The sequence below is a fragment of the Macaca thibetana genome, chromosome 17 (genome assembly GCF_024542745.1).
Source record: "Macaca thibetana thibetana isolate TM-01 chromosome 17, ASM2454274v1, whole genome shotgun sequence".
NCBI lineage: Eukaryota > Metazoa > Chordata > Mammalia > Primates > Cercopithecidae > Macaca > Macaca thibetana.
The window spans coordinates 26,475,114-26,491,428 of record NC_065594.1 but is presented as its reverse complement, the minus strand read 5'-3'; the positions used below and the strand labels follow the sequence as shown (position 1 = coordinate 26,491,428).

Sequence of the window (16,315 nt, the reverse complement as noted above, 5' to 3'; positions counted from 1 at the left end):
TGATTTATTAGGTAGTTATGTGAAGATGATGAGAGTGAAATTTAGATGAGGAAGAAAATACTTGATTTACAAGAATACATGAAGAAATAATCTAAGATTATATAGCATTTTTCCTGATGGTGATGAGTGGAAATAGTGCCTAGCATTAGCAAATTGCTGTCATAATGAATTGATCAGAATTTGTAGTTTTCAAATGTTTAAGCCTAAACATTTGGTTTTAGTTTTTGGTTTTTTAGGTGAGTTATGACATAGTGAAAAACTTTCATAATAAAATGGTACTTTCATATTATTCTTTATTTGAAATAGGTCATAACAAAAGATTACATTCCTTAGTGCTTTTTGTTTGTTTTTTGGAGACAGAGTCTCACTCTGTCACCTAGGCAGGAGTGCAGTGGTGTGATCTCGGCTCACTGCAACCTCCACCTCTTGAGTTCAAAGCAATTTTTGTGTCTCAGCTTCTCAAGTAGCTGGGATTATAGGCATGCACCACCACACCTGGCTAATTTTTGTATTTGTAGTAGAGACAGTGTTTCACCATGTTGCCCAGGCTGGTCTCAAACTCCTGGCCTCAAGTGATCCATTTGTCCTCCCAAAGTGCTGGTATTACAGACATGAGCCACTGCGCCCAGATTACATTGTTTAGCTTGATCATTTATTTATTGGCATTTGGCTCTTTGTAAATATCTTCTTCATCTTCAAAGAATTTAAGAATTTTTTGTTCTTGAAAATCAAAAGAATGTGTTACAACCTTAGATAGCAAATGAAAAATAGGAAAGAATTCTCTATAGTGTTCCTGAGCAGTGGCAGCACTGTTAGAATAAACATATAGACATGTACCCTCTGTACCAGTGGTTCAGAATTGCTTGTGAAACTTGAAAAATGATAGATGCTTGATCCAGTGTAAAACTTGTCAACCAGAACTTCTGAGTTGGGACCTTGATATTGTATTGTTTAAAAGCTCTATGGGTATCTCTAATTGGGAATCCCTCAAGACTGTAAACTCCTTTATTATATTATAAAGTTAAATATCTTTATCTTTTGGGCCTAGCACAGTGCCTGGAATTTATTAGGTGCTCGGTACATTTTTGAATGAATGGGGTAACACTCATTTGACTGAATGACATGCATTCTTATTGCTTGATAGACACTCTTTATAAATTACACAAAAGGTAAAATAGGGTCTTCTAATATTTTGGCTTTTATTTGGACCATTGGGGTTGCCACATTCTATATTTTTAGTAGAGTCAGGGTTTCACTGTGGTGGCCAGGCTGGTCCCTAACTCCTGGCCTCAAGCGATCCGGCCCCCTCGGCCTTCCAAAGTGCAGGGATTACAGGCGTGAGCCACTGTGCCTGGCCCACATTTTATATGTAGTTTTAATAAGATATAAGCCTCTTCTTTCAGCTTAGGTTGGCCATAAAGCTTAGGCAGTATGGACATTATGGAATAAACCCTGGAACTGGAATCTAGGCCAATGGCAAGTTACTTGATCTCTCTGAATCTCTTTCTCATCTATAAAATGGGCATAATATCTACTCTTTGAAGATTTTGAGTAAAAAGTTTTGTTTAACCATTTAGTAATGGTAGCTGCTATTTCAGTAATTAATGTTTGACTATAAATGACTCATTTATCGTTTAAGTGACAAACTACAAGGCTTTTTATTTACAATAATGTTGATTAGACATATGCAAACCACCTATAATAAAAAGAAATATTGATTTCAGCTTGCACAGAAGATGGGATTTCCACCTAATATTGTGGAATCAGCAGCAGAAAACATGGTCAAGCTTTACAGCCTTTTTCTGAAATATGATGCAACCATGATAGAAATAAATCCAATGGTGGAAGATTCAGATGGAGCTGGTAAAGTATCTTCTTTTGTCTAATATGATTATTCATTTATTTCTCTGTTATATGCTTCCCTAAGGAAGTTAAACTCATAGAAGTTAAAGAAATTAAACTTCTACCTATGTAGAAGCTTTTTAAAAAAATAACAAATAGAACGAATATGAACAAATTTTTTTTTTTTTTTTTTTTTTTTGAGACGGAGTCTCGCTCTGTCGCCCAGGCTGGAGTGCAGTGGCCGGATCTCAGCTCACTGCAAGCTCCGCCTCCCGGGTTCACGCCATTCTCCGGCCTCAGCCTCCCGAGTAGCTGGGACTACAGGCGCCCGCCACCTCGCCCGGCTAGTTTTTTGTATTTCTTAATAGAGACGGGGTTTCACCGTGTTAGCCAGGATGGTTTCGATCTCCTGACCTCGTGATCCGCCTGTCTCGGCCTCCCAAAGTGCTGGGATTACAGGCTTGAGCCACCGCGCCCGGCCGAATATGAACAAATATTAAACTCATTAAAACAAAACAAAAAAAATAAAACACCTTATAGAGACATGCACAAAGGGGTCGGAACTGCACTGTCCAATACAGTGACAATCAGCCCCATGTAGTTATTAAAATTAATTAAAGTTACATAAGATTTAAAAATTCATTTACTTAGTTGCACTAGTCATGGTTCAAATACTCAATAGCCAAATGTGGTTACCATATTAAGAGAGCACACATATAGAACATTTCCATCATTGCAGAAGGTTTTATTGGGCAGTGCTGGGTTAGTGTATCCAGTGTGGTGGTGATTGAGCTGTAATTTTATGGAATTAGCTATCTGGATATATAGATTGCATACTATATACATTTTGCATCTTTCTTTATTCACTTAGTAACATATCCTGGGGAACTCTTTATGTATATGGGGTCTTTATATATTAAGGATGTCAATCTTTTGTCTGACATTTGGTCTGAATCTTTTTCTGAGATTGTACTTTATTGTTTAATGTTATTTGATTTTTGGGGAAATATTTTTGTTTTTGCATGTACTCAAATCTCATTACTTTTTTTTTTTTGAGACTGAGTCTTTGCTTTGTTGCCCACACTAGAGTGCAATGGCGTGATCTGGATTCACTGCCATCTCTGCCTCTTGGGTTCAAGTAATTCTTCTGCCTCAGTCTCCCAAGTAGCTTGGACTACAGACATGCACCACCACACCTAGATAATTTTTTTTGTGTTTTTAGTAGAGGTGAGGTTTCACCATGTTGGCCAGGCTGGTCTTGACCTCCTGACCTTAGGTGATCTGCCTGCCCCGGCCTCCCAAAGTGCTGGAATTGCGGGCATGAGCCCCCGCGCCCAGCCAAGTTCCATTACTTTTATACTGAGATTTTTTTTTTTCTCCATCTTTTACACTTTTTTTTTTTTTTTGGAGATGGAGTCTTGCTGTGTCGCCTAGGCTGGAGTACAGTGGCGCGATCTCGGCTCACTGCAAATTCCGCCTCCCGGGTTCACACCATTCTCCTGCCTCAGCCGCCCGAGTAGCTGGGACTACAGACGCCCGCTGCCACGCCCGGCTAATTTTTTGTATTTTTTTTAGTAGAGACAGGGTTTCACCATGGTGTCGATCTCCTGACTTCATGATCCGCCCACCTTGGCCTCCCAAAGTGCTGGGATTACAGGCGTGAGCCACCACGCCCAGCCTTCTCCATCTTAAGATCAGTAAATATCCTCAATGTGTTCTGTTTTTTCTTTTGGGTCAGTTTAGTCAGATATGTTCTATTTTTTAAATTGTTTCTTTTTTACTTTTAAATGTTTAATCAATTAATATTTTACTTTAGCTTTACTTTTAGTTTTTTAGAGTATCTTATTCTATTTTTAGTAAAGCTAAAGTAAAGGTTCTGCAGTGAGAACTTTATTTTCTTTTTTTAAGCTTTCAAGTAAAGCTAAAGTTCTGCAGTCAGATTAAATTATGGCATTAAGATATTCTAAAAAACTCTAATAGTAAACTGCATGAAGACACACTTGGAATTTAAAGTCCAAATGTGATAAGATCCAAAGGACCTTCATAACTGAAGTCCTACATCAAATTCTCTTATTTGAGGTAGAAGTTCAAGGAAATTGATGTTCTCTCTAATTTGTTGTTTGATTGACTATTATCTAGAGGAATTATGGATTCTAGGTGGAGTGGGATTCTTTCAACCATGGCAATTTTGACAGTTTCTCATGGGAATGGGTTGAGTTTCTTCATGGTCTCAGAAGTTATTATTGTTTGAATTTTAAGTCTCTTATGTGTTTCACATTTAAAGATATATAACATATTAATATATACAAGTTTATCACAGCTTTGACTCCTCAGTTACCAAATTTGGGGAAATAATAGCACCCCAAAACCTTAGCCATTCACTGGGAACAATTATCCAAAGTATTACTATGTTCCCAGAACCTTGGCCTTAGTTTTATCAAAGATTGTGGCAGAAATTCAGTGGTATCTGAGTGAAGAAGAGTAGACAGATACTAGTCTCACCAGAATACCAGTCATCCTGATTATTTTCCTGTGGACTGAAACTCAGGAGAAATCTCCAAGCAAAAATTGATTTTGGTACTATGCATTTGTTATTTCTAGAGAGGAAAACTACCAATGTGTCATCTCCCCTGTTGAGTACCATGAAATAGGCACCTCAGTGTGAACTGAGAATGGGCTCTACTGATATTCTACCCATACTTACTTGTGAGCATGTATTGTCAGTGGCTGCTTCTACTGCCTGTTACAGACCTTCTGCCTAAGAAATCTCTTTCCTAGGGATTTTACCCTGAGTATTTTTCCATTGGAGAATCGCCCTCAACTGCTTCCTCAGTAAACCTACCTTGATCTTCTGGAGTGTCCTCCAGAGGCCTAGCAAGGACTACTGCCTTCACTAGGTGTTCCTCATGCCCCTCCCCTCCTTTTTAAAATTTAATGGGCTACCCAGTATTTAGAAAAACACTTTTTAAAAATCCAAATACTGATTTAAAAAACCTTAATACTGAGTCACAAATTAAAAAGTATTAGCAGATATCCAAGAATTCATAACACAGATAATGATCTTTAAACACAAAGCAATAACATTGGAAATTAATATAAAATATTGTATTTTTTAATTTTTTGAGACAGTCTTGCTCTGTTGCCCAGACCGGAGTACAGTGACACAGTCACAGCTCACTGCAGTCTTCTGGGCTCATGCAATCCTCCCTTTTCAGCCTCTTGAGTAGCTGGGACTATAGGTGCGTGCCACCATGCCTGGCTAATTTTTAAAAAATATTTTTGTAGAGATGAGCCCTCAGTCTGTTGCCTAGGCTCGTCTCCAGCTTGTGTGCTCAAAGCCATCCTCCCACCTCAGCCTCCTAAAGTGCTGGGATTAAAGGTGTGAGCCATCACACCCAGCTTATTTTTTTTTAAATTTAAAGAAAATACTTTATGAATTAATGAAGAAACAATAATGGAAATGAGAAAATATTTCAAACTGAGCAACTGCAAGGAATGTATTGTTCATTGTGTGGAGTACTCATTATCAAAGGGGTCAGTTTCTTAGTATTTAGGTTGGTGCAAAAATTGCAGTTTTTGCCATTTTTTTTAAAAAAAAAAGTGATTACTTTTGCACCAGCCTGTATAACTTAAATGTAGTTATCTAAAGATTAACTAAAAACTGTCCAAGAACCATTCAAGAGTGGATCCTTATCCAGTTTATATGGAAAGCAAAAGCATAAGAATTGCCAATTTTTTTCCTATTCAACAGCATTAATTTAATTTAATGGGTGATATTTTGCTGAACTAAATCATTCCTTACTGTGAATATGGTACCATGTAGGCTTTTTTCCCCTTACTTTTAAATTTATTTTTGATACAAAAATAAACAGTATAGGGAACTCCTAAATACACTTTCCTCAACATTGCCAGTTGTTTACATTTCACTCTATTTTATTCTCTTTCTGTTGTCTTTCTGTCTGCGTAAACTTGCATTTGTGTGTATAAAAATATATTTGGAACCATTAAGGGTAAGTTGGAGACATTGTTCTTCTAGTGTCTAAAAACAAGAACTTTTTTTTTTTTTTTTTTTTGAGACAGTCTCGCTCTGTCGCCCAGGCTGGAGTGCAGTGGCGCAATCTTGGCTGACTGCAAGCTCTGCCTCCTGGGTTCTCACCTTTCTTCTGCCTCAGCCTCCCGAGTAGCTGGGACTACAGGCGCCCGCCAACACGGCTAATTTTCTGTGTTTTTAGTAGAGACGGGGTTTCACCATGTTAGCCAGGATGGTCTTGATCTCCTGACCTCATGATCTGCCCGCCTTGGCCTCCCAAAGTGCTGGGATTACAGGCGTGACCCAAGAACATTTTCTTATATAACCTGACTACATTTATGAAAACCAAGAAATTTAACACTGAGAAAATATTATCTAATTCAAAATACATATTCAAATGTAGCCAGGTGTCCTAGGAATGTCCTTTATACTATTTTCCCCTAGGACCAGGATCACACATTGAATTGAGTTGTCACGTCCATTTGACCTGGAACAGATCTTGAAGTTTGATTTGTTTCTTGACCTTATGTTTTTGTTGTTCTTTTTTTTTTTTTTTTCTTTTTTAAAGAAGGGGTCATTTATTTCGTAGAACGCCCTTCAGTTTGTGTTTCTCTGTTTGATGTTCCCTCATGGTGTTTTTTTCCTTCATAGTGCACGTTGTCAGAAGGTACATTATGTTGGTTTGTTCCAGTATTGATAATGTTAACTTGGCTTACTTGTTTAAGGTAGTGTCCAGAAGGTTTTTTCATTATAGAATCATTATTTTTTCCCATTGTAATTACTATGAAATTTGTGGGAAAATGTTATACTACTTGTCAAACTTTTACCCATTAGTTTTGGCATCTACTGATGATTTTCTAACTACATCATTACTTCTATATTTAATAGTTGACTTTGTATTAAAAGAAGAGCTTTCTCTTCTGCCCCATTCGTTTGTATTAGGATGGGCTTATCCATTCGTTAATCAATGAGTTACCCATTTTAATCATTATTTTGTTGGACGGACTGTCCCAGATTTGGCCAGTACAGGCCACTTTCAGGCTTGCTCCTGTGGCCTCTTTTTTTTTTTTTAAATAAATGAAAAATTATAAATAAAATTATAATTTAACTTACAATATTGAAACAAATACACTTTCAGGAAGTTGTTAAAATAATACGGTCTTGCATGCCCTTCACCCATTGATGACATCTTATTTAGCTGTATACACCCACATAGTTAGTTGACATTGGCTCATTACTGTTAGCTAGACTAAATATTTTATTTAGTTTTCACCATTTTTTTTAAACGTTTTAAACCTGCAGTCATTTGTGTGTGTATGTATAATTTATTCCTTACATAGATTTGGGTAGCCACCACCACAATCAAGATACAGACTGTTCCATCAATACAGGAGACCTCTTTGTATTCACAACCTCTACCAATTCTTTCCTACCCTGTCCCTGTGCCCTGGAAATCACTAGTCTATTCTCCATCCTCTCTAGTTTTGTTTTTTTTTTAATTTTGAGAATGTTATATACATGCAATCATATAATATATAACCTTTTAAAGTTGACCTTTTTACTATACATAATGCCTTTGAGGTCTATCCAGGTTGTTGCATCTACCAATAGTTTCTTTTTTATTGCTGAGTAGCATTCCACTGTATAGATAGTACCTGATTTCATTCAACTATTTACACTTTGAAGGATATTTGGGTTATTTCTAGTAGTTTGCTGTTACCAACAAGCTGCTACAAACATTTGCAAGGTTTGTGTGACTGTAAGTCCTCCCTTTGTCCTTTTAATATGCCCATATTATTATTTGAGCAAGGCTTTAAATTTTGTGCAACAATATATTCCAGGATTGTCTTCTGTTTTCCTTGTCACAGTTTGGCAATCCACTGTTTCTCCAAAGGACCTTGGCTTCTTTTTGTGGAAAACGATATTTATTAATAGGTACCAAGATAGACATACTACTTAATGCATATTGCTAATATTGTGTCATTGCTTCTAGGCCTTTTCAGCAAACACAGCCAAGAAGTATGTGTGTGTATGTGTATGTGTATGTTTGTACACATACATAAAAACACACCTATGTTTATGTCTGGTTTTTTTTTTGTTTGTTTGCTTGCTTGCTTGTTTTGGGACCAAGTCTCGTTCTGTTGCCCAGGCTGGAGTGCAGTGGTGTGATCTCAGCTCACCTCCATCCCCCCGGTTCAAGAGATTCTCCTGTCTCAGCCCCCCGAGTAGCTGGGATTACAGGCACATGCTACCATGCCTGGCTACTTTTTTTGTATTTTTAGTAGAGATGGAGTTTTCTCCATGTTAGCCAGGCTGGTCTTGAACTCCTGACATCAGGTGATCTGCCCACTTCAGCCTCCCAAAGTGCTGGGATTACAGGCGTGAGCCACCGCGCCTGGCCTTCTATCTGTATTTTTTAAAAAAATTTTTTTGTAAGGCCGGGCGCGGTGGCTCAAGCCTGTAATCCCAGCACTTTGGGAGGCCGAGACAGGCGGATCGCGAGGTCAGGAGATTGAGACCATCCTGGCTAACACGGTGAAACCCCGTCTCTACTAAAAAATACAAAAAACTAGCCGGGCGTGGTGGCGGGCGCCTGTAGTCCCAGCTACTCGGGAGGCTGAGGCAGGAGAATGGCGGGAACCCGAGAGGCGGAGCTTGCAGTGAGCTGAGATCCGGCCACTACACCCCAGCCTGGGCGACAGAGCACGACTCCGTCTCAAAAAAAAAAAAAAAAAAAAAAAAAAAAATTTTGTAGAGATGGGCCCTCAGTCTGTTGCTTAGGCTCGTCTCCAACTCGTGTGCTCAAGCCATCCTCCCACCTCAGCCTCCTGAAGTGCTGAGATTAAAGGTGTGAGCCATTACACCCAGCTTATTTTTTAATTTAAAGAAAATACTTTATGAATTAATGAAGAAATAATAATGGAAATGAGAAAATATTTCAAACTGAACAACTGCAAGGAATGTAGTGTTCATTGTGAGGAATACTCATTATCAAAGGGGTCAGTTTCTTAGTATTTAGGTTGGTGCAAAAATTGCAGTTTTTGCCATTTAAAAAAAATCTCCAAATGTATACTGATAACTCTAATTCCACTTGAGTTCTTCAAGGTTCATTCTAGTTTTACCACTTTCTATATTTATAATTTTCTTATTCAACATTTATATAAATGGCTTTTATTAGCTTCAATATATTTATTCATTTTGTTACCAAAACACCAGGGCTTTGGTCTAGGTCCTGCTGCTTCCCACACAGAAAGCCAATCACTGAGAGGTATTGCCAAAGAAGAAGGGTTTAGTTGGGTGCTGCAGCTGAGGAGATGGGATCTCATTCTCAAATCTGTCTCCCTGAGGGACTAAAACCAGGGGTTTATATAGCAGGGAAGAAAGGTAACAATGTGTAAGAAACAAAACCTAGGGAGGGGCAAGGAAGCAGTAATAATGAATGAGGGGTCAGAGTCTCATTGTCTGCATGTGGTGATCTGGTGAGTTTCAGTTCTTCGATACGTTTGGTTTGAGAGGTCCCAAGGTCCCTTCCTGAGGAAAGAACTCATAAGTCTTAAGCTTTAAGACCAGAAAGGTCAATTTCTGTGTTTATCCAAAAGAATAGTCTATGGGAGACTGTTGGGTCAGTTTCAGTCTTCCCTTTCTATTTATCAATTCCTCAATCATGAGGAATCCGGTCATTGATCTTTCTGGCGCTTCATGCTGAGGAGGGGTGTCATAGGCAGCTCCATACCATAGGTGACCATGTAGTCACCCAGGAATCAAAGGTTCATCTCATAGTTTCTTCTCCATACCATAGGTGACCATGTAGCCACCAAGGAATCAAAGGTTCATCTAATAGAGAGTTTCTTCTGATACATGTTTCTCTCTCTGGTCTGCCACTTCCACCAAAGACAAATCACAGCAGGATCTACCTGCAAAATAAGCTTCTACCAATCTACATGCAAAATAGGCTTCAGTCTATTTTGGATATGAACACTTAAACATTTTTATTCTCACCTTTTTCCAAATAACAGAATATATAATGTACTGTTCAGAAATTGTCTTTTATTGTTATTTTTGTGTGTGTGCCAGAAACCTTAAAGCTCTTGTAGTTCTCTAGATCGTTAGAGGTAAGCAAAACCCACCATAGTTTAAATGGCTGGTGTTCTCTATCAATTTTTAAAGGCTTGACCAAAGTAGCTTAGGAACTTTAGATAAATAAGGCAAATTGTAGAAGGAAATAAAAGCTTTCCATTAGGAAATGAAAAAGTTTATGGTTTTCTATATATATACATATACAAGCAAAACCCACAGAAGAACAACAGCAAACAAATGAAAATTAGAAGCAAAAACAAACAGGAAACCCAGCCTTCAATCTGTCCCCTACTCAGTCTACCCTGGAGGCTACAGTGTTCCCATAGCCTCCCAAAAAACCACATGATGAATATTTTATTCCTGGTATACAATTCAGTAATCTTAAGTCCACCAATATCACCATACATCCTGTGCAATCAAGAAATTCATTCTAGGCACATGACCAGTAAATAATTCAGTGCCAGCACTATCCATGCAAAACAACTAACATAGTGTGAAGCAATGCAAGTATGTATGTATGTGAAATTTGGGTCTTTGCTAAATCTGGCTTCATACTTAACTATTAAGAATTGTTAAATTGCCGATGCATTTCTTTACAGTATTTCTAATTTTACCTTCATCAAGACTAAGAGCTTTAACTATGAAATGTTAATTAGCCAAATTTCTCTAGTTCTCAGGTTTTAAAGAATCTATTATCTAAACCTTTTCTGTGTTCCGTTTTCTCTTTATGTGCATGAAGATAGACACACTGGAAAACCAGAAAAGCTACATATGACTTACACAGACCATCCATGACATACCTGAGCTTTCCAATCAGTCCCAGATTTTTTTCCTCTTCCTCCTCCTCTTGGACTTTCCCATCAGTCCCAGATTTTTCTCCTCCCCCCTTCGCCTCCCCCTTCTTCTTTCTTTTTTCTTTAAATAACATTTTACTCCAGGACAGCAATTTACCATACAAGATCCTTTCACATACAAAATTACTATCTTGGCTTTATAGCCTTCCTTACCTTAATACATGATCTTCATATACAAGCTGATTAAAATTAGGTTTATACAGTTCTATTAAAATTAACTTTAACATTAATAACATATCAGATAAAGGAAAATTTTGGTTTTTGCTTTTGAACAAAATGTTTGTGTAATATTAAGAGATGAAAGATTTTGTTTACCTTCTGATTAAGCTGCAGGGAGAAAATGGAGGGGGAAGGGCCAGACAGGTTTAGTTGGCATGCTATCTTTATTACATCTTATTGTTTAGGAAAATGAGTCCCTCTCTATCAAAGAGTAAATGTTTTGTATAACTTTGGCTAAATGAATGACATTTTACAGTGATAACAAGTGTCTTAAAACTTTGATATTTGCCAAACTTTCTATAAGCAAAATTTCAAGATCTAAATTCAGTCTTTTTGACCTCAAACTATTTTTTTTTGGATATTAGGTTCCCTGACATCCAGGAGAGCTATATTAGGCTTATTAAGCTTGTTACGTTAGAATTATACAGGAAGCATTCTCATATGTGAGGTGGTATTTAACTGTCTTAGGGTTATATTTATATAGATATGTTGTTAATATGTATTCCAGGATTGTATGACATTCCTGAAATTCTGATGTGCCTTAATATATGTTGTCAGTTGTAATTATGATTATGTTAAATTGTTGTATGCCACACAAGTAACCTAATTACCTTATCAACTGTGTCTTCATGACTGTCTTATGGCTTTTGACATGACAGTTGATATATTACTCTGATTCTCCTCAAAAAGTGATTTATAATCACCTACGGTCCAGGGCTTGCTTCTTTGGAGGAGTTCATGAAAAGGACTCTTTAATGCAGGTTTCTAAAAACTTTGGGAGTTTGTGCCCCTGGATTAGAGAGACCTTCCAGGACACTAATTAAAGAGCTAATGTGTTTATAAAGATTGCTAACCCAATATGAAGTACAGCAGGAGTTGATTGCATGGACTGAAATAATGGAAGACTAAAATAATTTTTATGGCTTTTGTTGTTTGAAATATTGCTGATTCTTGTTTGTTTTTTGTTTTTCAAAGTCTGGAGAATATGTTCCTTTTGAGCTATATATAGCCTTGATATATCCTTTAAGTGTACTGAGTAGAGGATACTTTTGTAAGTAGAATTTGAGGCATATTTCTCTCTCTGCCTAATTTCTCCAGAATTTGGAAACTATTTGTGAATATTCTTAATTCATGGAAATGTGTGTGTTTGCATACATTTAATAAAAACCTGTTTTCTGGCCGGGCGCGGTGGCTCAAGCCTGTAATCCCAGCACTTTGGGAGGCCGAGACGGGCGGATCACGAGGTCAGGAGATCGAGACCATCCTGGCTAACACAGTGAAACCCCGTCTCTACTAAAAAATACAAAAAACTAGCTGGGTGAGTTGGCGGGCGCCTGTAGTCCCAGCTACTCGGGAGGCTGAGGCCGGAGAATGGCGTGAACCCGGGAGGCGGAGCTTGTAGTGAGCTGAGATCCGGCCACTGCACTCCAGCCCGGGTGACAGAGCGAGACTCCGTCTCAAAAAAAAAAAAAAAAAAAAAACGTTTTCTTTTGTAATAGGGCACACAGCTGGAGGAACTGGCTATTTTCCTAGGACTTTGACTAAAATGACCTTGTGAGATGTTCCAGCAAAGACAATTTGGAAGAATCTATGGGCAATGATTCTTGTTGCACTGTGTGTGGGTAATCAGGCCAAGTATATGGGACTGAAGTTCTTTGATACATTTTTTTTCCAGAGCCCTGAAGGTCCCTTCCTGAGGAAGGAACTCAGATAAAACAAGTATAAGCTTCAAGCTTTAAGACCAGAAAGGTCAATTTCACTGTTTATCCAAAAGGACAGTCTGTGGGACTATTGGGTTGGTTTCAATTTGTTCATGTATTTTTGTTGTTCTTTCCTACCCATAGATCAAGATTTACCAACATTGGCATTATTGACATTTTAGGGTAGGTTGATTTTTTTGTTGTTATGGGAGGCTGTCCTGTGCTTGGTTGGACGTTTAACAATGTTTATCCAATAGCATTCAGATGCCAGTAGCATCCCCCATTTTGACAAACAAAAATGCCCCCAGACATTTCGTGATGTCCCCTTTGGGACAAAACTGACCCTTCTTGAAATTTACCACTTTAGATTCAGATTTCCACGTTATATGCCTTGAGCCTGAAGAACTTTCTTTAGCATTTCTCTTAGCGCAGGTCTGCTAGTGATGAATATTGTTGCCATTATTCTGCAAATGTCTTTATTCTGTCCTTGTTTTGAAGTATATTTTCACTGAATATAGAATCTTGGCTTGATATATTTTTCTTTCATCACTTTTTTCCTGTCCCATTCTCCTTTTCTTCCAGTTTCATGTTAGACTTACTGATATCGTCCAAGAGGTCACTGAGGTGCAGTTTCTTTTTTCTTTTTTTTTTCTTCTGCAGCTGGATCATTTCTGTTTGTCTTCAGGTTCACTGACCCATCACCAGTCTGCTGTTAAGTTCATCCAGTGAATTTTTTATTTCAGATATACTTTTTAGTTCTATTTTCCATTTGTTCCCTTGTTTTATTATCTGCTCATATTACCTGTGTGTTCATTTATTATGACCATATTTTCTCTTAAATCCTTAAACATGTTTTAAAAAGTTTATAGTAGTCTCCTGATTATTCTAAATCTGGGTTACTGTGGGTTTGGTTTCAGTTGACTGCTTTTTCTCTTTAATAGTGGTCACATTTCCCCGTTTCATTACGGATCTAGTAAGTTTGACTCGTATACTGTACATTTTGGGAGATAAGGTGTAAAGACTGAATTCTGTTGTCTTCCTCTGAAAGAATATTGACTTTTGATATTAATGGTACTTAACTTAGCTGGGCTCCAAACTTTGTCTCCTGTGTTGGGCAGCAGCTGAAATTGCCTGTTTCTTTCAACCCTGTATCTTTTCAGGAACTGCAAGGAGAATGTTATGGTTAGATTGGAGTAAGGAAGGGGTAGAGTACTAAAAGGTGAAGTCAGAGAGGTGACCTTTGTTGAGAGCCATTTTGGTAGAGTGCTGGAAGTAAAAGCCTGATTAGAGTGGGCATAAGAGATAATGGCAGGAAAAAAATTTGATACAAGGAGTTTAAGCACAGGGGTTGGCAGTTAATAAGTATTTTATTTAGGCTTTATGGATCACATATAGTTTTTGGTGCTGCTGTTTTTCTTCTTGTTCTTCTCATTCTTTCTTTTCCCCTTTTGTCTTCATAATCCTTTAAAAGTGTAAAACCCATTCTTATCTTACAGGCCATTTGAAAAACAGGCACAGGTTGGACTCGTTTGCTCACACTTTTAATCCTGGCATTTTGAGAGGCTGAGGCAGGTGAATTACTTGAGGTCAGGAGTTCGAGACCAGCCTGGCAAAAACATGGCAAACCCTATCTCTACTAAAACTACAAAAATTAGCTGGGTATTGTGGTGCATACCTGTATTCCCAGCTGCTCTGAAGGCTGAGGCATGAGAATCGCTTGAACCTGGGAGGTGGAGGTTGAAGTGAGATGAGATCATGCCACCACTGCACTCTAGTCTGGGTGTAAGAGCGAGACTCTGTCTCAAAAAGAAATAAAAATAAAAACAGGCACAGGCCAAATTTGGCCATAGTTTGCTTACCCCTCTGTTTCTTTTTTTCCCCAGAAACCGTTGTTCTGAGACTCCTCTTTTAATTAGACAGATCTTCAAGGAGTTGCTGTGTAGTGGAGAGTAAGGAGGAGATAGGAGTTAAAAGATTTTTTTCCCTCTTTGTTAAGGTGAGGAAATAAACAGTTTTAGCAAGTTGGCAAGATTTAGCCAATAGAAAGGTAAGGGGGAGGCAGGTTTATAATGTAGGGGAGACAGAATTGCTGGAACAATATTTTTGAGTAGAAGAGAGGGGATGGGATATGGGGCCCAAGTGATGGGGTTAGCTAGGAACAAGGATAGTTAATTTTTGATAATTTTTAAATAATTTAAAATATTTTTGAGGTTTCCTTTTTCTTTATGTAGTGCATAGTATGGATGTAGACCCAATAACTTTGATGGGGCAGTTTTAATTCCCAAATACTCTTTTTTAAAGAACAGTTTGAATTCATGGTGAACATAAATTGAAATACTTTCATTAAGTAACAAAGTTAAAATGTGTCTTTTCCCTAAATGAAAGACCATTTGATTATTTGATACTTTATTGTATCTGTCTTGAAATTGAAGTCATTTTCTCTTTTTCCCTTCAAAGTATTGTGTATGGATGCAAAGATCAATTTTGACTCTAATTCAGCCTATCGCCAAAAGAAAATCTTTGATCTACAGGACTGGACCCAGGAAGATGAAAGGGACAAAGACGCTGCTCAGGCAAATCTCAACTACATTGGCCTCGATGGAAATATAGGCTGCCTAGGTACCATGTGTTTTTATGTTAGAATTGGATTCACTAAGTTTAATTTGGATTTACTAAGTTTAATTTATTTTCTCTATGTTTGTTGCTTATACAAATCATTTTCCCCTATATAGTAAATGGTGCTGGTTTGGCTATGGCCACAATGGATATAATAAAACTTCATGGAGGGACTCCAGCCAACTTCCTTGATGTTGGTGGTGGTGCTACAGTCCATCAAGTAACAGAAGCATTTAAGCTTATCACTTCAGATAAAAAGGTAAGGGCAGGGCTTGATATATTTTTATATCATGTAAATATATGAAAACATAAAAATGTATATTTTTATATTTTAGAATTCATATATATGTCTTATATGTATTTTGAGTCTTTTTTTGCTATCATATCTTTTTTGCAATTCTTCTGAACACTCATTTTAATGTTTGTGTAATCTGTCATTATAGATGTGCCATAATTTAGAACTACGTGTTTATTAATGATTATCAAAGTACAAGGGATGTGAAGTATCATAATTCAAAAGACATATATATTATTAATCACTAGATATTTGTTAAGGAGTGTATCTATTGTGTGGCCAATGTAAGGCTTACAAAAAGATAATAATCTCTGTGGAACTATTCTTACTGGATTTAGACCGAGAATTCTTTATTGATAGGGATCATATCTTACTAATTCTTGCTTCTCCTAGTGTCTGGTATAATGCCTAGTACATATGTAGGTCATTAATCAATATTTATTATTGATGATGATGCTGACAATGTATATTTTTATTTGTAGTGTTAGACCGTAGAATTGTTTAAAATATAAATTTACTTCACTGCCTTTCCCTTTGAGCCTACAGCCTTATTTTCCATATTTATTAATTTTGCAAAGAGGATTAAACTAAAATGAGATGTAAAATGTGCATTATTTCCCTTGTTTAGTAATTACTAAAACAAGTAAACATTTTTTTTTTTTTTTTGAGACGGAGTCTCGCT

At 37.4% G+C, this 16,315-nt stretch overlaps 1 protein-coding gene across 2 annotated transcripts in view; it reads left to right on the top strand.

Annotated features, from left to right (window-relative positions):
* SUCLA2 (succinate-CoA ligase ADP-forming subunit beta) overlaps positions 1-16,315 on the top strand; it is a 70,204-nt gene that overhangs the window by 35,164 nt on the left and 18,725 nt on the right. For both annotated transcript variants that reach the window (XM_050766327.1, XM_050766325.1), the window contains exons 6-8: positions 1,725-1,863; positions 15,180-15,341; positions 15,455-15,597. In XM_050766327.1, the coding sequence (XP_050622284.1) occupies positions 1,725-1,863; positions 15,180-15,341; positions 15,455-15,597 (444 nt within the window). The remainder of the gene's footprint in view (positions 1-1,724; positions 1,864-15,179; positions 15,342-15,454; positions 15,598-16,315) is intronic.